We start from the raw sequence: 24,383 nt of genomic DNA, 5'->3' as shown, positions 1-24,383 counted from the left end.
GTCAATCATGTTTGACTAAACCTTCCAGGAGCTCACTAACACTCTCTCTCTTACACCATGAAGTGTCAGACTAAAACACGAAAGTCTGCAGACACTGTAGTTGAAGTAGAAACACAATGCTGGAGAAAGTCAGCAGGTCAAACAATGTACTTTATGTAGCAAATATAAAGATTCATAACCAATGTTTAGAGCTTGAGCCCTTCATCAAGGTATGGAATAGAGTTGACAGGCGTCCAAACAAAAGAGTAGGGGAGGATGCATGGTCACAAAGGCAGGAGGTAATAGGTGGAGTAGGGAGGGAGAGGACAGCAGCAAGCAGGGGGAGGAGGGATGGCTGGGTGAATAGAGAAGGAAGAGGGTGGAGAGCTGAAGGAAAGAAGACAGAGGGAAGAGAAGGGAGGGGGAAAGGAGAGAAGGTTAGCCAAAACCGGAGAAGTTGATGTTAATGCCAACTGGCTGGAGAGCACCCAAATGGTGCCCTTCTCTACATCAGAGAGACTGGGTTCAGGTTGGAACATCGCCTTGCTGAGCACCTTTGTTCTGTCCGCATCAGTGACAGGGATCATTTCAGTTCTGCATCCCACTCCCATATTCACATGTGTCTGTCTATGGCCTCATGTACTATTTCACCAAGACTACCCATAAATTAGAGGAACTCTTCAGCCAAATGGCTTATTTTGTTATAAAGCAGGTGCAGAAAAGCCACAACCAGTCTGTTTCCTGGAATAGTCTATAGGTCATAGGGAGAAATAATTTAGAAGAGTGATTGGTGACCTTATTGAACTGTGAAAAATGTATAGAAGGCTCGATGAATATTAGCAAAAATGATGTTTCCCTGTGCTGAGGAGTTTAGATTTAGGAAACAATAATGAGTAGACCATTTATGAGCAAATTTTCTTCATTTAGAGCACAGTGATTCTTTCAAACTTGGGTTTGTTGCCAGAAGAGAATTTTGGATATCAATGGATTCAATGGATCTGAAGCAGAAAATGGGATGCTTGTAGAAGATCAACCATGGTCTTGTTGAATAACAGAGCAAGGGGCAAAAGAGCCCACTCCTGTTTCTTTCCCTTATACTCACATGGCCATTGTTGAAGAGGTTGTCATTGTGACCAAACATGGTGCATCTAGTAGAACTGCTGCCTCACAGCTCCAGTGGCCCAGCTTTGAACCTGACCTTCAGTGCTGCCTGTGTGGAGTTTGCATGATTTTCCAGTGACCACATGGGTTTGCTCCAGGTACTCCAGTTTCCTCCCAAATTCCAAAGACATGCAGGTTGACATGTTGGTTGATCAGTGTAGTATGTTGATGCATAATAGAATCAGCGAGAGTAATGATGGTTTAATGTCATATACGTACTAAAATGAGCTGAGTATAAATGGGTGTTGGATGGCTGGACTGCTCTTTGAATTTATGACTCTAGGTACTTTCAGGTGGCCAAAATCCCCCGATGTAAAGCCACATATTATACTCATAAGTGGCTGTTGGGAGGCCACCTGAAAGCGCAAGAGGCGCCTGCAAGGCGGACTTTGTAACCCTCCTCCAGGAGGGATCATCACCAGAGCTCTCACGTGCCCCCAGGCACTTGAATGCAGCCACCTGAAAGCAGCTGCTAAGGGGATGACAATCAGCTGGCGAGTGCCTGACAGCCCCCCTCCCCACTGCCCCTGCCCCTCAGTGCGGGATATCAGGGCAGGGGCAGCTGGCACGGGCTGTCAGCACTGGGGTGGCCGTAGCAGGCTGTCAGCGTTGGGGCAGCTGGGGCGGGCTGTCAGCACTGCGGTGGCTGGAGCAGGCTGTCAGCGCTGGGGTGGCCGGCACGGGATGTCATCACTGGAGCGGCTGACGCGGGATGTTAGCGCTGACAGCCCGCCCTGGCCACCCCAACCCTGACATCCCAAAGGGACAGGAGCCAGAGTGCACATCTCCCTTGCAGCTGTCCCTTCCAGGTGGCTAGCGCTGCGCTTCCACAGGTCTGAATCCGCTTCTGCAGGCACATTCTTGGCAGAGAATGCACCTGAAAGTGGCTTCTGTGACTCTCAGGCATGACTTGGATAAGAAAAGGGATGAGGTCCTGAAGAGTGAATTTAGGGAGTTAGGAAGGAGGGTATATGGGAGATTTGCTCCAAATCATGCATGTTAAGAGAAGCCCTTTCCTGCCTCATCTCAATCAGAGTAGATAATTTTCCTCATTCCCTCCATTGTGTTGTAAATGCAAGCAAATGGACCTCCTTATCCATTAGTTCTGGGTTTTGGCTAAAATTTAGAAGTTACTTTGATATTGTGTAGCTCCAGCATTAGCCACATAGTGAAAGGCATTAGCACCTTACAACTAACAGGATAAGATCAGTGATTGAAGGTGCAAATTGCAATGCACACAAAACATTACTGAATTTTACAATAACTTTGCAGAACTTTTAAGTTCACAATTGATATAAATTTAATTCGAGGTTTCCAATACAGTATGCCAAGAACCAGAGAATCATAGAGCACTACAGCATGGACATTCCAGGGAATGAAGTCCTAACCCATTCAACATTTCCCAATAACTCAGCTCATTGATTCTCTGCACTCCTCAAATGTTAGATTTATCATCAGAATGCATAGATTACATTACATACAATGCTGAGATTCTTTTTCCTGCCGACGAGGCAAATTTACCACCTATTGTCGGTGCAAAAAAAAACTGACCGACAGTGTTGTACACTGTGTACAGTTTAAGGAATGTAAACAAACTGTGCAATACAGAGAGAATAAAAACTCTTCGAGGGATTCCTACGTGAAGAAGTTTTCCTTTGCTCTCCGAAGGGAGTTCTGCAGGATTCTTTCTCACTGCTCCCCACCTGTCTTGGACGGCTGATGACATTTTTCCATAACTTAATGAAGGGCTTAAGCCCGAAATATCGGTTATGTAATTTTACCTTTGCTATATAAAGGACGTAGGTGATGCCGGCTCCTAGAACACTTCCACCAGCGTTGTCTCCGCTCCATCCTCAACATTCATTGGAGCGCCTTCATCCCTAACGTCGAAGTACTCGAGATGGCAGAGGCCGACAGCATCGAGTCCACGCTGCTGAAGATCCAGCTGCGCTGGGTGGGTCACGTCTCCAGAATGGAGGACCATCGCCTTCCCAAGATCATGCTATATGGCGAGCTCTCCACTGGCCACCATGACAGAGGTGCACCAAAGAAGAGGTACAAGGACTGCCTAAAGAAATCTCTTGGTGCCTGCCACATTGACCACTGCCAGTGGGCTGATATCGCCTCAAACCGTGCATCTTGGTGCCTCACAGTTCGGCGGGCAGCAACCTCCTTTGAAGAAGACCGCAGAGCCCACCTCACTGACAAAAGACAAAGGAGGAAAAACCCAACACCCAACTCCAACCAACAAATTTTCCCCTGCAACCGCTGCAACCGTGTCTGCCTGTCCCGCATCGGACTTGTCAGCCACAAACGTGCCTGCAGCTGACGTGGACATTTACCCCCTCCATAAATCTTCGTCCGCGAAGCCAAGCCAAAGAAAGATAAAGGACACTGTTTGACCTGCTGAGTTTCTCTAGCATTTTGTTTTTTAGAATTAAAAAAAACAATAAGGTCCACAAGTAAGAGTTCTTAAATGAGTCCCTGATTGAGTTTGTGTTGAGGACCCTGATGGTGGAGGGGTAGCAGCTGTTCTTGAACCTGATGGTATGAGTCTTGTGGTACCTATATCTCTTGATGGTAGCAAGGAGAAGAGAGCATGTGCTGGGTGGTGTGGATCCTTGATGATTACTGCTGCTCTCCAACGGCAGTGTTCCCTGTAGATGTTCTCAATGGTGGGGAGGGGTTTTTTGTAATGTTCTGGGCTGTGTCCACTACCTTTTGGTGGGCTCAGGTGTATTGGTGTCCCCATAGCAGTCCATGATGTAGTCGGTCAGTACATTTTCTAACACACATCTGTAGAAATTTTCCAGGGTTTACCAGTGCAAACTCCTTAGAAAGTAAAGGCCCTGACGTGCTTTCCTGCAATCTCATTGATACTTTGCTGTAGGTAGGAGACCAAAACAGCACACAGTATTTAAAAATTGACTTCATAAATATCCACACTTAAGAGAACAAAGTCAAGTCCTTGCCTGCTCTGATATGTATGAAAGATAAATTTTATCCAATCAAAATCACACTGAACTGTAACATTTAATTTGCGTCCTCAGTGCACAAGGTATTTGTGATGTTTGCTTGTTGGAACACACCAGTAGTTCAAGCCTGCCCAAAGGTTAGCATGACATTCTTTATCCATGTCCCAGCTTGCCAGACCTCTTGGGGGAAAAAAATCCAGTAACTTCAGCAAACTATGTTAACTTTAACTCGGGTGTGCAATGCTTTGGAGAAATGTATTTTAAGTTATTGCTGCCTCAACCTGCTCTCGTGACTTTGTCAATGAGACCAGTGTCTCATTAGCAATTCTGTGACGTGACTGTGCATTGCTATTGAATTGCATTTGAAGGTAAGATTTATTTTCTTTTATTGTTGCATCCTGTTTTTAATTTGCTAATTAAATACAGATTCTTGATTGCAACCAGGTGTCAGTACATATTATAATTGCTGGAAGATTTGGATTATCTTCCACTTTCTTTTAGAAGAGCCCAATTTAAAATTCTTATATGCTGTAATGAGAAACTGGGAGACCCTTCTTATTTTCACTTACCCCGAGGGTAAGTGATTACTGATACTTTCAAAAAGAAGTTGGGTTATTTATCCTTCCATTTTTCATTTATACATCTCCTTTCTTATATGTACAAACTCTTGTCGTGTTGATACAGGTTAAATCATTCGTGGAACATTGATAATACGCTCAAAACTGCAAAACATCTGAAAATTGTCAGCTTCTCAGATTGTATAGATATTTTCAGTCATTACCCTGACTACAAACAGGATCACACAGTACTTTCACTGTAGTTCTCAAAACCATTCATCCTGATAGATGAACCAATCGATCAGTTCTCAATCCTCGCCACTATGCACAATTTTATTGAGCTGAGCCATGGGTGGGTCTCTGATTCATGGTTATTTTTGTTTATATCACCTCACTGAGACATTCCAACTACAAGCACATTTTAGGTGAACAAAATAAAATTGAATCTCATCAACTCTACTTAATCGCACCCTTGCATTGTGTATCTATCTATTCTTATCACTGTTATGTTAAATTGTGCACTTTTGCTTTATTTTTTGACTACCTGCTGCATTTAAATGCAGGTTAGCTTGCCTCTACAGCACATAAACGAAGCTTTTCACTGTATCATAGTTCAAATGAGAATAAACAATTGAGGGGATGCTGGAATATGAAAAAAACTAGAAAATAGCTGAAACACTCAAGCTCAGGAATTATCTATGGAGAGTTATTGCCAGCACTCTCAAATCACTGCAGCACTCTGCAGATCTTCATCCACACTGCAGGTAGATCCATACAACATGATCCCAATTTGCTGTTAACACAAAAACTGAGGTCTCCCAGTTTCCCAATACAGTACTGTATATAAGAATTTCAAATTGGGTTCCTATAAAAGAAAGTGAAAGATAATCCAAATCTTCCAGCAATTATCTGGTTTCTGGCAAGGTATGGAAAACCAAAACTAGAGATGCCACCTTCATCAGGTAATAATTTATTTGGATAATACTCTGAACTTTCCAAAACTCAGTCACCTACACCACAAACACAAAATCAACTTCCACTCCTGCCACCAGGATCATGAACTTCAACCTAGGCTTCCTGGTCAAATTCAACTTTATTGTGATCTTACTGCACACTGTGATGGAATATTTGGGAATGTTTTTGGGAAATAAATTGGTAAAATTAGAGTAGGTTACATACACACACTTTAAAACAGATCTTATTTGAGATACTGAAGAATTAATATTCAGTGATTTTACAGAAACTATGGAGAACGATATGCACATTTCACAAGTAGATGCTAATTGAAATGATGTCATGAAATGAACGGACTATTGTCTTGGAAGAAAACATCCAGAGCCAGGTTGGCTGTTTTGGACCTTTTTTTGCAAGGCTTTTGACCATCCTGCGAAGTGCTCACTCAGAGGTCATTGAGAGGTTATTGTTTACCTAAAACAACAGATGGACCAGAATACTAACTCCTGTTGTTTGCTGGAGAAGCTCAGAGCTTTTGCAAGTGAGAGAGAGAAGGACATGTTGCTGGCAGTTTTGAAACTCAGATAGAGAGACAGAAGGGAGTCTTTGACTGTGTGTGACAGAAAGCTGTAACAAACCAGGAGAAGCTTGTTAGAACTGAAACAGAAGCTTCAGAGCGGCGGATGGCTGGAAGTGCTATCTGTCTGATGTTTCTCTTGGAATAAGAGGAACAGAAAGGAATTCTGTGATAACCTGAAAGAAAGGAGTTATCATCTGGAGAACCATGATGGGGTAAGTTTCTTCAGCAAGACAGTGAGGTAACTAACGGTGGTACCTCAATTGTGGAAATCCTGGAACAACAAATCTCTCTCTGCAAACCTACAAGATCCTTCCTGAGCGGTGACCATTTACCTTTCGAGCACCAAAGCCTGGTGAACTTTGTACATGTTAAATTCTGTGCACAGTATAAGAATTGCCTGCAACCAGTGAACTTGGAAGAATGAGAAATGAGATTGGACGGTGAACCAAAGAACTTTTCTGAACTTACACACATGTACACTTAGAAGGGAGTGAAGTTAGTTTAGTTAAGTTAAAGTGGGATTCTGTTTTCATGTTTTCATGTTTAAAGCAACTTTTCTTTGACTAACTACTTGTCATGGTGAATATCTATTACTGTTGGGTTTTGGGGTCCATTGGGCTCATAACAACACATACATACAGATGAAACAGTGTTTCTCTGGACCACGGTGCACATAATCCACAGCACATTATAAGCATGTACTGTATATACATTACGATATAAAATGAGTACAGTATATAAATATATTGGAATAATTCATTCAGTTACAGGATACCCTTCCGATAGCTAGGCATCATTTGAGGGTCAGTAATTGAGTCAATTCTGACGCTTCATGAGCTCATGCTTTATGAAACCAGGCCATTTGGCCCATCAGGTCCATGTCAATCAGTAGGAATTCATCTGTAGCAATCTGAACTTCTATTTCTTGGCCCATGGTTTTCTATGTCTGGCCAATTCAAATCCACTTCTCTTAGATTTCCTCATTAGCTTTTCTTTCTTAAATCAAAGTCAGTCTGTCAAAGCGATCATTTCAAATTGTTACAGTCATGACCATAAAAAGCCACCATCATATGAGTTTGCTACTTCATGTAACACAGTTCATGTAATGTAAACAAATAAAGACCTGCAAACCGATAATGAATGTAAACAAATGATTGCGATACAGAAAGAACAAAGAAAATCAATAAAGTGCACAAGTAAGAGTCCTTAAATGAGTCCCTGATTGAGTTTGTTGTTGAGGAGTCTGATGATGGAGGGGTAGCAGCTGTTCCTGAACCTGGTGGTGCGAGTCTTGTGGCATCTATACCTCTTTCCTGATGGCAGCAGTGAGAGCAGAGCATGTGCTGGGTGGTGTGAATCCTTGATGATTTCTGCTGCTCTCCCACAGCAGCTGCAGAGGCTAGATTCTTGAGCAGACAAAGAACTTAGCTATCATACACCATCCATGGGTAGAAATGGTCAGTCAACATACTCAATCAACAGAACCCTTCATTTTATCTATTTCATCTTAGTCTTGATAAAGGGTTCAGACCTGAAATGTTGATTTCCTGCTTTTTTTGACTGTCTTTGACTGTTTCTCCTAAACAATGTAACTTACTGAATCAAATTAGGATTACGTTCTCCTGTGATGTCTTCTCTTTGCTCAAGTAATCTCACCATGTACTTTCATCAGAAAAAATTTAGAGTGACCTATTCCAAGATCCATCTGCTAGTACTGTGAGCCTCCAGGACATAGCTCTTCGAGAGCATATTCTAGCACTTAATTATTAAATTTAAATTTTATTTTATTTTTTAATTTAGACATCCAGCACGGTCACAGGCCCTTTTGGCTCACAACCCCATGCTGCCTAATTACACCCTATTGATCTACAGTCCCCAGTATGTTTTGAAGGGTCAGAGGAAACCAGATCCCCCGGGGAAACCCACGCAGACACAGAGAGACAGCTGTCCTTACGGAGAGCGTGGGATTCGAACCCAGTTCCCAATCGTTGGCGCTATAACAGCGTTGCACTAACCGCTAACCATGCCACCCCAAAAGAGTTATGTCAAAGTAGTTATGACAAAGTATAAGGGCTGTTTTCACAAGGATCCTTAGTGGGTGAAACTGCAACATGATGAATTAGAGCTCTCAAGAGATCAAGGGAAAGATTAGAAATAATGTGAAGTTTGAGTTTAGTTTGTACAATTCAATAAAAGATAATGACGAGACAGACTTACCTTTAATCACTTTTACTAAATAGGTGCAAGAGGACCACTCCCAGGTTGTATCCTCTTGCCACATTTTATTTGAATGACTTCATTGACTTATTCATTCCTTTACAGATGGAGTCCAGAGGAAACAATGCCTGTGATGACATCGATGCCATGTTCAGTGATCTCCTAGGAGAGATGGACTTGCTGACACAGGTCAGTTGTATTTTATAATGAACTGTTCTGTACTATCAAAGGACCATACCTTTGAGAGGCAGCAAGAAGAGTTTGACAGTGACGAGAGATTTCATTGAAATGTTCTTGTCTTAATTTGAAAGTGAAAGCATGGTAAGCTACATGTCCTAATTATATCTCAGCTTCACATCTGGCTGTAGGAGAGGATACTTAGGAATAGGATTTATGTGCATTTGGAAAGTGATGGTCACATTAGGGGCAGACAGCTTGGATTTATGCAGGGCAACTCAAGATATACAAAGTCCACAGCTCCATGAAAGTGGCTACACAAATAGATAATGCATAGCTTCAATAGACAGGGCATAGAGAATGAGAGTAAGGTAAAAAGGTAAAGGTTCCACTATTGTCACGGAATATTGTATTTAGAATGTAACATACATGAAATTCTTTAACTTGCGTCTACCGTAAGGCAGAGAGAGACCCACCACTTTGTTCAGCGCCCCTCACAGTGTTAGTGGTGGATACGCATACAATTGTAGAATTTAAGAGGACTCTGGATAGACAAGCTTCTTTTTATTGTCATGTAATTAAGAATGTAACATACATGACATACATACATTTTTTTGCCTCCCATAAGACAGACAAAGACTTGCCATTAATTAATACTGCCTGTTGCCCTTTACAGTATGAGAGAAACCAAAGCAAAAGAGACTCCCTTCAGAGTCACTGATTGTCCATGAATTTTGCTCCAGCCCCACAGACTCCTGTTCAAACCCTCGGCAACCCAAGCTCCAGGACCAAACCTCTGGCACAATCAGAAAGCCTTCAGGGCCCCTTCTTGTCCTCAATGCCATCTCAGATCCAGGCACCAATACCTGGTTCCCATATATCAGTCTCTAGCAGCGTGCAGCCCATGTGAGCACCCCCTCCCTGCCCAATCACGTTGCCCTCAGTCTGAGTGGGTCCCTCAGCCACTGAGCACCTCGCTAGTCTGCCACCCTGGTCCTCATCCTGTAGGATCATCTCCTCTGCTTCGCCTTCTTGGATGGGCCTGTTTCTGGTGCCCTGCGCTGGTCTGCTGCTCCCTCAGAGTCTGCAACCCCTCATGGCCGCTGCCAAGCATAGATACCACCAGCTTGGGCACAGACCTGCATTTTCAAGATTTTAATTAAAAACACCATCAGCTCCTTTAACTGGCCATTGAAACCTGTTCAGAGCCACCGGCATTTGGAACGGGCAGTTGAATCCTTAGGTGCAATGCTGCGTCTCCGCTCTCTGCTCTCCCAGGTCCTCCCTAACAGCCGCACTGCCATGACAGCAGCTTCGGTAGCACCGCCATTTCTTGTAGCATGCAGGGAATAGAAGGATCATGATCATGTGCAAGCAGCAGAGATTTTATTTAACTTGGCATCATGTTCAGTGCAGACTTAGTGGCCGAAGGCCTGTTCCTGTGCTGTTCATTGTTCGATGTTCTATGAATCCCTGTAATGCTTGTGGTGAAAATACTCCCATAGGAATCTAAGGGATTTCAAGGATTTTGACCAAGAGATGTGAATGTTGTCTTGAAATTCCTAGCAATGTATGGAATGGCTGGACATTGCTCTCTGCAATACTCCACTGTGTCAATAAAATGAATATTTGAGTCAGAACAGAATGAGTTGACAGTCTCACATTGTATGTAAGTTAATCAAATGAGCCAACTTGGAGCAGTGAACAGATCGTCTGAGAACTTGGAGTTGTGAATGAGCTATCAGTTGGTCCTGCAAAGGAGAGGTCATGACAGTTTTCAGAAGTGCTGAAAAATTAAATATGATTCCCAATCAATTGGATAACTATCTATTTCTCCAAAGAAAATAGCTAAAACTGTTATTAATGTGAGTTCAGGGAGAGCAGCAGCAGGGAATACTGAAACCCATGATAAAATGGAAATAAAGCACTGAGGGTGAGCTCAGTTAATGCAGGTACTCCCTGGCTTGTGACCTGTGCAACTTAAGTCCATCCACTCCTACGACTGAAAATTTATTAAAAGATATAAAGAAAAAATATAAAATTTACATGGTTCATGTTGTACTTGACAAACTATTACAGGGATACAGGGCACATAAGAGCCAAAATGTGTGTACTTACTTTGTTAGTTGGCGTAAATTTTATATTTTTTCTTTATATTTTTTTAAATATGCGCAATTCCAACATACATCCATTCCGAGATACAACCAATCCTTCAGAATGAATTACGGTAGTAAGTCGGGGAGTACCTATACAGGGACTGAAAAGTTATAGAGCTTGTACTCCGTGAAACCAACTGCAACAGTGGGACAAATGGTTGAATTACAATATCAGGCCCCCTCAGTAAACAAGTACTCAACCAATCAGCAGTTGACATTTCAACATTCCATGACATTCTGCTCCCCCAATGCTTCAATCAACCAAGTATATCAGAATTTTTCATCAGTTTTGTTGCACGCCTGTTTAGAATGTCCTTATGTGAAATTTGGACAGGCTCAGTAGAATATTCAGGAGTGAAAATCTATGTCCAACATATGACTTAACCCTTTCACTGGAAGCCAGGGATCACAAGGATCAGTACTGAATAGATAACAGTGAATGGAAGGCGGGATGAAACAGCCAAAGAATTCATTGAAATTTGGTTTGATCCTCACTGAAGGACCCCAAAATGAGCACCATAACTGAAGGTTCTTATTTAGATATGCCAGTCAGGTTCTGTGCCATTTATGGGTCACTAACATGATATTCATAGAACTTTGAATAAATCTCTGTCTATTTGGTCTCTGAAAATGAACAGTCCAAACACCAGTTTCAAAAAGTGTTCATAAAAGGTGAATTAAAAATCGGTTTGTGACCATTTGAGGAATCAGTGTGATCTGGAGTGTTGCCCTTTGTCCCATGAAATTATTCTGCCCCACCTGTTTTTCCAAGTAAACATACACCTAAATTTGCCTCTTTCACATAAGGCACTTCTCTACCCAAGGTCTGCATTGCCAGTCAACTTGACATTGGGGACAGCCGGTCTCCTGCAGTCTGCAGCTGTTGAGCTGCTCAGGATTGCACCTTCAGCACTGCTAACTTACCAACATGAATCCATTTCCCAAAGGGATTTGTGCATCTGCCAGCTACAAAAGCTGTTAATGGTTGCAAATAATATCAGGCTCAATGAAGGTTGCTATAAAGTACAAAATGAGAAACATTGCAATCATCGCTGATTTTTATTCACACTGTTTGTATAAGTATCACAAATGTGAGATCATTTACATTTTGCTTTTTCCTCTCTTAATAAAATGGTAAAATTAATACTGAGGCATCTAAGAAATCTCATATATGGAGAGTGAAATATCCCGTAAGGCATAGATGTTAATCATTTTCTCAATCCAACTTCTGAACAATATTGCATTTGTTATGTTGCTGTGGCATTTAAGAAAAATTAAACTCTTTACTCTTCAAATCTTCTTTACAGAGTTTAGGGGTGGATGACAATCCACCTGAACCGGCAAAGCCCAGTCAGAACACAGGGTTTAACTTCTCCATTGGTTTTACAGATGCAAATGGTAAGACTACATTGAACAGCGTGATCTGAAATGCAATTACCCCCAATGGCTTATATAAAAATACATCTTGATCAGCCTTGGGATGAAATGGTAGAGCGTGACTTCACATTTCTGGCTTAAGTTACGTTAAGCAAGAGAGTCTGCAGATGCTGGGGTCATGTGCAATACACAAATGTCCTGAAGAAATTCGGCAGGTCATGTACCATTCACTTCTGGCTACCCTTGACTTCTGCTCTTCCTACTACTGCCTTGTTCAATTCTTTATGAGCATCGTTTATGTTTCAATGCCTTTGCTACTTCCTCTTCCCTACACGGATAATACCAATTACATCTTAAGGAGTAGATGCAGGAGTAGGCTATTCAATCCTTTGCATCTGTTCCCTATTCAGAAAGATTATGGCTGATGGCTCATCTCAGTCCGCTTTCCTATACTAACCCCATCTCTCTCAATCCCCTTACTGACTAAAAACCTATCAACTTGTCTTTTTTACATATCACTTCCAGAGCTCCCTTAGGCAGGGATTTCCAAAAGAAATCACTGCTCACTGAGTGAAGAAATTTCTTCTCACTGCTGTCCAGCTTAGTTTGGCAACACCTAATTCGAGAATCTTCATCCAGGGGAAGCACAATTCTTTCATCTACCTTATCATGCGAGGTCTTTCCTCTTATTCTTAAATCCTCTTGGATAAAGGCCAACAGATCAATGCTTTCCACTTGCTTGCTATACCTGCATGCTAGCTTTCAGCAATTTATATAAAGGGATATCCAGGTTTTAGAGTCATACAGAATGGATCAGGCCCTTTGGCCCAACTCATTCATGCCAATCAAGTTGACATTCTGGACTTGTAACCTACATTTGGTCCACATCCTTCTCAGCCCCTCCTATCCATAAATCTGTCCAAATGTCTTTTGAATGATGTTATTATACCCACTTCTACAGTTTTCCCTGGCAGCTCATTCCAGATACATATCACCCTTTGAGTTTAAAAAAATTACCCCTCAGGTCTCTCCTAAATCTTACCCCTCACATATGTTTCCCCTAAAGTTCTCTGTCCTGTAGATCTTCTCACTATTTAGAATATTAGACCAAGTACTTTCTCCTAGGTGTGAGGAAAGAAGCATTTCCACAGTGAATTCCACATAGGATCAGAATTTAAGTATTCAGCCCATTGAGTCTGCTCTGCCATTCGAATCATAGCTGATGTATTCTTCCTCTCAAACCCATTCCCCTGCCTTCTCCCTGTAATCATTATCACCCTTATTAAGAACTGATCCACCTCTGCTTTAAATATACCCAGTGACTTGACCTCCATAGTTGTCGGTTGAATTCCTTAGATTTGTCAACCCTGTGGCTGAAAACAATTCTCCTAAGTCACTAAAACCAAATCAAAGACCCATTTCAAATTCCAGTTCTCATACACACTCTCTAATAGGTGCAGAAATTGATCCTGCCAGTAAATACAGATCTCACTGATACCTAAATAAACTCTGTGATTATATTTATGGAAATGGTGAGTACAACTGCGTCACAAGCCAACTTCAGTGATCTAATTTTGTAAATGAAAACTGTTTTCCTCGACAATATCAGCTCAGCATGCTTGAGATTGCAGAGTTTGAGAGAATTAGACAATTAAATTCCTGATGTTACATTTTATGTTAACAGTGAATGTATAACCTAAATAGTTAAACATATTGCCAGAAATTTTAAACAATATATCTACAGAGAGGGTATTATTTTTCTGTGGAATTTATGCACTCTTCATTTTACAGCGAGCATAAATCAGCTTTGGAGCCCAGCACTGGTCATTATAACAGCTGGCAGCTTTGTTGTGGAATTAGAAAGAGCTCTCTTACGCCATCTGAATCTCTGATTATGTTCTTTTGAAAACCTTTCCTGTACATCAGCTTTCTTCCAGGTCCTCTAGTTTCCTCTTGGATCCCAAAGGTAGATTGACAATTTGCCACTGTGCGTTGGCCCAAGTGAGCAGTTGAATGATAGAATCTGAGGGGAATTGATGAGATTGTGAGGGAAATAAAATGGGATTCGTAGAAATGACAGTCGGCAGAAGAACCTACACTGTGATATATGACTGAATGGCTTTTATATATTGGCTGCTGAAGAATGCAGCATGGGACAATATTTATGAGGAGATCTAAATTTACAAGTCAGCCCTTCATTTAACCTTTTGACTCTTCCACATAGTGAGGTCACAGAAAACTGCTGACAGATACGACTCGTTCATCTCAATTATGAGAATAGGTTCAACGCCAGTTTCTGCTATGCTGTGCCTCACCAAATTTGGCTCTGTACAGCAGTTTTATTTTCTATCCAATAAAAGAGTTTCAATCCACACGCACTTTTTAAATTTAAATTAGACCTACGAGTTACCCAAATAACACCGTATTAACCTACACCCCGGTGTTCTTTTTTGGCGCAATGCTGTGTGTTGTGGCCATCCAGATCTGCAATGATCATTTCATATCACACTTTCAGCTCATTGGTGAGAGCTGTGTTTCAAGGTCCACGTTTATGGGTGAGTAACCCAATGCACTCTCCATTCCTCTCTTCAAAATGTGTTCTTTTATATCAATTTTTAACATTGCTCCTTTTACTCCTTTGTTGTATTAGAGTCTCTCAAAGCACTGGAAGAAACTGACTTTGACGCCTTGATGGCAGACTTGATGGAAGGGATCAGCGAGACAGAGAAAACCTTTGGCATTACCTCCGAAGCCTCAACTTCAGGCATTCAGAGTACGACCACCACGCCAGATATTCCTAATATCCATTCAAAAGCGCCTCCAAAGCCACCAGTCAGACACACCGAGCTACAAAGTCATGATTTACCTCCACCTCCTGTTGACTTGCTTCCTCCAGTCCCAGCAGTTTCTCTGCCTCATCCATCACCACCACCTCCTGAACCATCAGAACCATTAACAGAGGTAGGAGTTCAGTAAGAGTTTGATTTTCTGGGGACAAATATTGAAAATATGCCAGAAAGTGAAAAATCATTGTTTAGACACTTTTTCATTTGAATAGCAATGGCATAGAAGGTTTCAGATCGGGCACAATTGGAATTGGTTTAGAACATAGAACATAGAGCATGGAACATTACAGCACAGTACAGGCCCTTCAGCCCATGATGTTATGCTGACCTATGTAAACATTCCCTACCTCACACCCATATCCCTCTAATTTTCTTGCACCCATATTCCTCCCTAAAAGTATTTTAAAAATCCCTATTGGACCAGCCTTCATCACCACCCTGGTAATGCATTCCAAGCACCCACTACTCAAGTGTAAAATAAAATACCCTTGAAGTCTCCCCTACACTTCCCCCCCACCCCCCCACTTTATACAGACGTCCACTGGTGTTTGCTAATCTTACCCTGGGAAAAAGGTGCTGGCTGTTCACCCTATCTATGCCTCTCATAATCTTCTAGACCTCTATTAAGTCATCCCTCCTCTTTCTTCACTCCACAAAGAAAAGCCCCTAGCATGTTTACCTTGCTTCATATGACAAGATCGTTAATCCAGGCAACATCCTGGTAAATCCCCTCTGCACTATCTCCATCGCTTCCACACCCTTCCTGTAATGAGGCCACCAGAACTGATAGAAGGGCTGAAAGGCCCATTTCCATGGACTACAGGGCTCTATTTGAAGGCATAAAAAAAGAAGGGTGTCCGTGCTTATGCTCTTGGAGTCCTGCAATTGGAAACAACTTGAGAAGATGAGAAAAAAAATAGTTGTAGTTGCTGTTGTCAGACTGAATACAATTAATTTTAGTGTTATAATTTAGATTAATTGCTAACAACAAGGTATTATTGCTGCTGGAAACCCTCTGAAACAATTGTCTCATAAGTGCTTGATTATTTAAAGCAAGGCTTTGCATTCATAATGCTGGCAATTAATAATGCATCATCTGTTAGTAATTGTAAAACAAAGCACAAAGACAATATATTGTCATGGTAAAAAGCAACTCAAGACTGTTACTATATTGTAAAGCAGAGAAAGGGTTTCTGATGCTTAGATTGAATTGAGTTCAATTCCGGACTCAGTTAAAAAAAAAGGCCATTTGCTCTTTTAAGTTCCTACCAGTTCCCTGGAGAGCATTCTTTTCAATCTCATTATAAATCTCATTATTTCAATCTCATTCAATCTTATCTTTTCTCTTGGCATTGTAAATTGTCTTTCCAATACCCTTTCAAAACCATGATTGATTCTACTTCCCTCACCTCTACAACCAATGATGTCCAAAGTATTGCCACTTTTAGTGTAAAGAAATTTTAGCTCATATGTCCATTATAGCAACATGCAGTGCTTAGAAATAACTAAGATTTCCCACTATTGCAAAAAATGTGTAATCTACTGACTGATGAGTTGGTAACCAGAGGATACAAATTTTAGATATGATGCAAAGAAACTTGACAAAGGAAACACAATTTTATGTAAATTCACCCATACATTTTTAAAGCATTTTCAAGATAGTAAAAATAAAGAGAAAATATTTCATGCTATTCATTAATGATTGAATCCAGGTTACACTAGTCTGATTATGAGTAGGTGTTGGGATGGATATTCAATTAAATTAGAGTTGTAGCAAATGTATTTTGAGCAATACTATATGGCAATAGAAAATAGACGTTCATCTCTTACGGAGAAATCGGCGTGTATATGGCTCTCAGAAAGACCCCCTTGCATAGCTCAGGGAGACAGCCTGTAACAGGAAAGAGCATGGTTGTTTGATCTGCATTGCATAAAGTGTCATGAAGCAAATTCAATAAGTCTGAGGAAACAGAAGGGAATGGGAAGAAGTGTAACTCTTTCAAAGAGCAGCCATGCAAGATTGGTCGAATAGCCTCCTTTTGTATGATTATGAACTGAAGTCTATGTTCTATGTTTAAGTCAAACCACAATGTTCACAGTAGTGGAAATGCAGCCAGTGCAAATGAAACAGAACGCTGCTGCAATACATTCAGTGCCTCAAGTTGAGAAAACTAACAGAGCATTTTGCAATTTTCCAGTGTTTATCTTCATTTGTATCAAGCCAAGATGACGAAAATATGTTTCTTGCCATTGCTGCGCACCGTTCATATGCAAGACCGATACAATTTCCCATCACTTGCACATAGAAATGCCAATCATATCCCACATTTGGGTTTTATTCTCTCTTTTAAATGACTGCATATCGCTTAGAATTATGGTCTACCCAAAAGAATTTCTAGTCCTCAAGGTTTTTGCTAGAAACGGAAATTTTGCAAATTCACTTGACTGAATATTTCAGAGTTGTATTGCAAAATTGTTCAGTGTGGTCAGTTTCACTCATTTCTTATGCACAAGATTTCTCCAGAGTTAATGTAGTGTTCTATTTTTACAAAAAGCTAACACACAAAGAAAATGAAGGATCCTGATAAAATATGCAACAAAATAGAAAGTCAAGCTCTCCCATGAAGAAAGTAAAATAAATTCAATAATTCAATAAATCTGAACATTAAAACTGCAAAAGCAGTGGTATCTACAAAGCTACCAAATAGTCATAGAAACTCACCAATTTCACACATTTAGGGCAGCACGATTAACGTAGCAGTTAGCGCAATGCTGTTATAGTGCCAGCGATAGGATTCGAAACCAACGCTCTCTGTAAGGAGTTTGCAATTTTCCCTGTGTCTGCGTGGATTTCCTCCAGGTGCTCTGGTCTCCTCCCACTATTCAAAACATGGGTCAATTGAGTGTAATTGGGGCAGCACAGGCTCATGGGCCAAAAGACCTTGTTACTGTGTTGTATGTCCATCCCTACCGAGCTTGGACTACATCAGAAATGGCACATTGATGCAGCAGGATTAGGGGAACTATTAGAGGGGATACAGACATAAGATTTGCACGTACATATTTAGAAAGGGATGGCTTTGTGTGGAACAAGTCATATCTTACCAATCTGATTGAGTTTTTGAGGAAGTGGCAAAGGTGGATGATGTGGATGGTCGTGGATGTCATCTACATGGTCTTTAGTGAGGTTTTTGACAAGGTCCCTCAGAGTAAGCTGATTGAGAAGTACAGATGAACTGGAGATGGCCCAGATCAAGATATCACAAACTGATCCCAGACTTCTGCCATTGTCACAGTGAACAGTCAACAGTTAAGTGTCCTGAGTGTGGTCCAAGGTTGCTTGTCCCTTGATTACCTCTCCTCTGATCTCAGCTCATTTTTTCTTACATTGCCATTATCAAAACCTCATCACGTTGGCATCTGTACTTATCAACTGTTCCATTTTATGAAGGCAACCCACTGTATCATATGGAAGGGTAAGATTTCTTTACTCCCATCCTTTAAATTTCATATATGTACATTATAAATCCAACTGTAATGAAACAAATAGCTTCCAAACTTTATCCAATACTATAATCATGTAGGTTTCTAATAAAGAAAAATTTATTTATTGTCTATTATATATTCAATATACCAGCATCGTTGTCCGAAGAGGGCAAGCAAAATCACTTAAGGACCACTTCCACCCTGCACACAGCTGCTCCCTTTGGGAAAGAGATATAGGAATATCAGAGCAATCACCACCAGGCTAAGAGGCAGCTTCTTCCCACAGGCGGAGAGAATGCTGAACGACCAAAGGAACTACTTGCAATAACCATTCAAGACTCTCACGAATACTTGTCTTGCATGTGTATTGGCTGTCTGTATGTGTTTTATGTCTGGTTGTGCGTCTGCGTGTTTTGCACTAAGTAAAATGCACCAAAATGCTGGAGGAACTCAGCCGGTATTTTCAGCATCCATAAAAAACAAAGATTATTGCCAACGTTTTGGGCCTGAGGCCTTCTTCAAGAAATAAGCAGAATGAGCCAGAAGCAGGAAATCTCAGAAAGTCTCAGAATTCGGCCAATGTTTGATGGTGGAAGAATCCAGACCAACAAAAGGTGTTAATTGGATAAGGGACAAATATTTGTGTGAAAGGAGACGAGGAAGGGAGAGACAAAGCTGGGGGAAGAAGTGAGGGGTGATGGGTTTTTAGCAAAAGCCGAAGAAGTCAATATTAATGGCATTGAGTTGGAAGGTGCCCAGACAGAAGACGAGGTGTTGTTCCTCCAATCTGTGGGTGGTCTCAGTCTGGCAGTGCAGAAGACCATGGACAGACATGTCAGCAAAGAAATGGAATGGGGAATTGAAAGAAGGGCTCAAGCCCGAAACGTTGGCAACATATCTTTGCTTTTTATGGGTGCTTAAAAAGGCCAGCTGAGTTCCTCCAGCATTTCAGTGTATTTTTACTACAATCACGCTGTCTGCAGACTTTCGTGTGGCTCCCCGCGTTTTTCATCAAGAACCGGAGAATGCTGTTTTGTTAGGTTGTACTTGAATAATCAGATGGCAATAAACTTGATTTGACTTGACCATATAATCTGAGAACCCTTTATGTACAATCGATGGCTTTAAACCATTAAAACTGTTTCTATATCATAGAACATTGCAGCACAGTACAAGCCCTTCTGCCCACAATGTTGGCCAACCTATGGAAAACTATCCCACAACAATCTAATTTTTCCCTATCTCACACCCATAATCCACTATTTATTTTACAATTTTATGCTGGTAAAATGTAGAAATATATTATTTTATGCCTTTGATCCCACAAATAGCTGAGAAATAAATGGCCAGGTGAATTGTCTTTTCAATGCAGTGATTGTACATGAAATAGTGTGTGCAGATGCTCTTCTTGCTGAACGGCCCTCATGGCTACTGTGAATCATCCAAAACCGGCATAGTGATATATGCTTCTTCATTTACCACTTCCCTTCTTGGGGATAATTTAAAAAATAAGGAGTAGAAGTGAAACTAGCTGCTTTAATGCCAAAAAAAAGCTAAATTAAAACAAAATATTTCTGTTGAGTAACAGTCATGTTAAATCCAGTCATGTTTTCCGTAAGTCATCATCTTTATTTTTTACAGGAGGAGCAAAAGGCCAAGGAAAAATCTGACAAGATTAAACTTGCTTTGGAGAAGTTGAAAGAAGCAAAGGTTAAAAAGGTCAGTAGAATGCCAAAATGGGAGGGGAAGTTGGCCATTAAGCCAGAGCGTCTTCAGGCATACCTTTCCAGGCCAACTCATGACATCACATAATTGGTGAGAGTTGTTATATCTCTGACAGGCCATCCAAACACTTGGTTCATTGTCCTGAGCAACAGATCTCTCTTCACAACTGATATGTCACTTTTGTTTTCTAACCTCAACTACAATTGTGAAAATCTATTTATTTTTTGATATTTGTTCTCTCTTTTTTCTATTTTTGCTTTATTGTGGTAATATAATTTTTGCGATTATAGTTGGTACACCTTATGTACCTGTTTGGTTGCATAAAGTAAGAATTGCAGTGCGTGTGCACATTGCAATTAAGTGTGTGACATTAAACTCATATGAACATAACATAAGAAATAGGATCAGCAGTAGACTATCCGGCCCATCAAGCCTGCTCCGCCATTTAATGAGATCATGGCTGATCTGATGATAGGCTCATTTCCACCTACCTACATATCCTTTAATTCCCCTACAATGTAAAAATCTATCCAACCTTGTCTTAAATATACTGTAATTACTGAGGTAGCCTACACTGCTTCAATGGACAGTGAATTGCATAGATTCATCACCCTCTATGAAGAGCAGTTCCCCCTCATCTCTGTCGTAAATCTACTACCCTGAATCTTGAGGCTATATTCCCTAGTTCTAGCCTCTCACACCAATGGAAACAACGACTATCTCTATCTTATCTATGCCTTTCACAATTTATACGTTTCTATAAGATCTCCTCTCAATCTTCTAAATTCCAGCGAGTACAGTCCTAGATGATTCAATCATTCCTCATAGGCTAACCCCCCTCATCTCTCAAATCAACTTGGTGAACCTCCTCTACACTGCCTCCAAAGCCAGTCATCCTTCCTCAAGTAAGGAGACCAGAACTGTATGCAATATTCCAGATGCAGCCTCACCAGTACCTTGTACATTTGCAGCATAACCTCCCTGCTCCTCACTTCAACCCCTCTAGCAAAGAAGGCCATTTGCTTTCTTGATAGCCTGTTGAACTTGCAATCAACATTTTATGATTCATGCACAAGCACTCCCAAGTCCTTCTGCATGCCAGCATGCTGCAATCGTTTGCCATTTAAATAATAATCTGATTTTCCATTTTTCCTTCCAAAGTGAATAATGTCGCATTTATCAACATTGTACTCCATCGGCCAGACCCTTGCCCACTCACTTAACCTATCTATATCTCTCTGCAGACTCTCCATATCCTCTGCACAGTTTGGTCTTCTACTCAAGTTAGTGTCATCAGCAAACTTTAGATACACTACACTCTGTCCAATCTTCCAGATCATTAATGAATATGGCCATGAAGAATGTCAAATCATCATCTCTCTATTTAGAGACTGCTGAAGAAGTTAGGAATCAAGTTACAGTGGTCTAGAACTCACAACAACCAAGAAAATCTATTGACAATAGATAGAATAAACATTACTAAGTATATATTACACAAAAAATGTCCCTGAATCTTTTAGTTTGCATGTATTTTGCATTATCTGCAATTTTTAAATGTAGATGTACAAAGTGATGAAATTATTTAACAACTTATTTTTTATTCAGGTAAAATATTTCATGTCACCTCTGAAATATTTTGTACATTTGCAGTCTTAATACATTTTACCCTGAATGCTAATCCAGTAGGAACATATCAAGCACCTGAATATTTCACTTATCCCAATTTTTTTTTAAATTGTCTACTCTTAAATATCTTTAAATTATTGTTGTTTCTTTTAAACAATATTAATTACACAGTTCCTTCAAAACATATCCTTCCTTCCAAATATAAGCTTAAAATTTGATTTTTGTCTCTATGGACTTCAAGTGAAGATTTGAAATATTGACGTCAATGGAACTTGACAGTCCTAACTGAACAACTTTTTATCAACAATTTGGAGTAAGAATTGTGTTTTAATGTAGGCAACTCATTGGGCACTACTTTCTCCAAATCGAAATACCTACATCAGAGTAACTTCCCAGAAAAAACAAGAAGCATCATAGATTTTTTTTTAAAAAACCACTGCGTTGGATGGATTCCATATCTTCAGAATTAAACACAATCGGAGTCTGGCCCAAAACATGTCCTCATTTCATAGAAAGGAGCCAGAATTAACAACCTTCTGATCCAGCTTTGAAATGTTATCATTCACCAAAACTGGCACATTCAATCACCCTAAAGGTTCTATTAGAAAAGACACCTACCCATGATTTCACCACCAGATGAAAGAAACAATACAATTAAAGCCAATATATTAGACATAATTTAATGTTAGCTCCTGGACCTTCAAAACCATTATTCACTCAGTGCTGGTCAAGAGGCCTCTGGACCACACTTTGCATCTGGATCCTTCACTTGCTCATCAGAAGACCACAGTCAGGATGAATTGAAAGCAATGTCTCCTCCTCACTGATCATCAATACAGGTGCACCCAAGGATGCATGCTAAGCCCACTACTCTACTCATTATAAACCCATGATTGTGTGACCAGGCACAATTCTAATGCTATCTACAAGTTTGCCAATGACACCACAGTTGTCATCAGAATCACAAACTGGAGGGAGATGGGTCAGCTCGTTGAATGGTGTAACGACAATAATGTCAGCAAAAATAAGGAGATGATTGTGGACTTCAGGAGAAAGTCATGGGAACACGACCCAGTCCTCAATGAGGGCTCAGTAGTGGAGAGGGTCAAAAACTTCAAATTCTGAGGATCTGTCCTAGAGCCTCCACGTTGATGCAATCACAAAGAAGGCTCACCAGTGGCTATACTTTATGAGGTGTCTGAGGAGATTTGGTATTTCACCAAAAACTCTCATAAACCTCTACAGGTGTACCGTGGAGAGTATTCTGACTGGTTGCATCAGTGCCTGGTATGGAGGCGCCAACTCTCAGGACAAGAATAAACTCCTCCTCAAAGACCCCCACCACCAGGCCATGCCCTCTTCATTCTGCTTAATCAGGGAAAAGGTACAGGAGCCCCAAGACCTGCACTCAGCGGCTCAACGACAGTTTCTTCCCCTCTGCCATCAGATTCCTGAATAATCAATGAACCAAAGAAGCTGTCTTACTTTTCATGCACAATTATTGTTATTATTATTCTATTTTTATAGTAATGTCATAAAATTGTAATAATATGTATGTTTTGTTATGAGCCAGAGGACCCCAAACCCAGCAGCTTAAACAAAAGTTGCTTTTAATTATCATTAAACATGAAAACAGAATCAGACTTTAACTTATCACTATTGACTTAACTAACCTAACTGAACCCCTTTCTTATTCCTAGCACACATGTGTGTAAGTTCAGAAAAGTTCTTTGGTTCACAGTCCAATCTCACTTCTCATTCCTCCAAGTTCACTGTGCACAGAATTTAACATTTATAAAGTCCACCAGGCTTTGGTGCTTGAAAGGTAAATGGTTACCACTCAGGAAGGTTCTTGTCAGTTTAGAGAGAGACAGACAGATTTGTTGTTCCAGTTCATCCACCACTGATTCCTTTTTAATCAGCCACTTCAGTGTCTTGCTGACGAAACTTGCCCCCTCAGAGTTCTCCAGATGATAACCTCTTTCTTTCACATCACCACAGAGTTCCTTTTTGTTTCTCTTATTTCAAGTGAAATATTAGGCAGCCAGTCCTCTCCTCTCACATGAACCACAAGGGCTTTGACTAGGCTGAACCAAGAATTCACAACCCGTCTTCCAAATGGGGTTTTCCACAAGCTTGCCAGCTTGTCCTGTTCCAGTCCCAGCTGCTGTTGCTGACTGTAACACTGTAGAAGTGATCTCTGTGTGAGATCACTCTCTCTCTCTCTCTCTTTCACACACACACACACACACACACACACACACACACACACACACACACACACACACACACACACACACACACACACACAGAGAAATCCTGTTTGACTCTCTGCTTGCAAAACCACATGACTCTCTTAGAACAGCAAGTTCCAATCCAGACAGCCTGTGGGTCTGACAAACTCTTACATCTGATACCTTTTTGTAAACAACAATCAATTAGTGAAGTCTCTTGGGCACTCTCCAAAGATCTTGCAAAGGCTCTGTGGCCCCCTACCCTCTCTAGTATGGGGCAGCTCCAGTATTTCAAATAAGATCTGTTTTAAAGTGTTTGTATGTGACCTACTC

The 24,383-nt window shown here is 40.9% G+C and overlaps 1 protein-coding gene across 5 annotated transcripts in view; it reads left to right on the top strand.

Annotated features, from left to right (window-relative positions):
- apbb1ip (amyloid beta (A4) precursor protein-binding, family B, member 1 interacting protein) overlaps positions 1-24,383 on the top strand; it is a 141,022-nt gene that overhangs the window by 54,156 nt on the left and 62,483 nt on the right. For 4 of the 5 annotated variants that reach the window (XM_069914569.1, XM_069914571.1, XM_069914568.1 and 1 more), the window contains 4 exons: positions 8,529-8,612; positions 12,064-12,154; positions 14,784-15,094; positions 20,107-20,184. In XM_069914569.1, the coding sequence (XP_069770670.1) occupies positions 8,529-8,612; positions 12,064-12,154; positions 14,784-15,094; positions 20,107-20,184 (564 nt within the window). Of the gene's footprint in view, positions 1-4,463; positions 4,484-8,528; positions 8,613-12,063; positions 12,155-14,783; positions 15,095-20,106; positions 20,185-24,383 lie in introns of those variants that run through there. The other variant, XM_069914572.1, reaches the window with a different exon arrangement.

Source organism: Narcine bancroftii, chromosome 1, assembly GCF_036971445.1.
Source record: "Narcine bancroftii isolate sNarBan1 chromosome 1, sNarBan1.hap1, whole genome shotgun sequence".
NCBI classification, from domain to species: Eukaryota; Metazoa; Chordata; class Chondrichthyes; order Torpediniformes; family Narcinidae; genus Narcine; species Narcine bancroftii.
The sequence above is the reverse complement of the archived record's forward strand: the minus strand, read 5'-3'. Positions and strand labels throughout refer to the sequence as shown.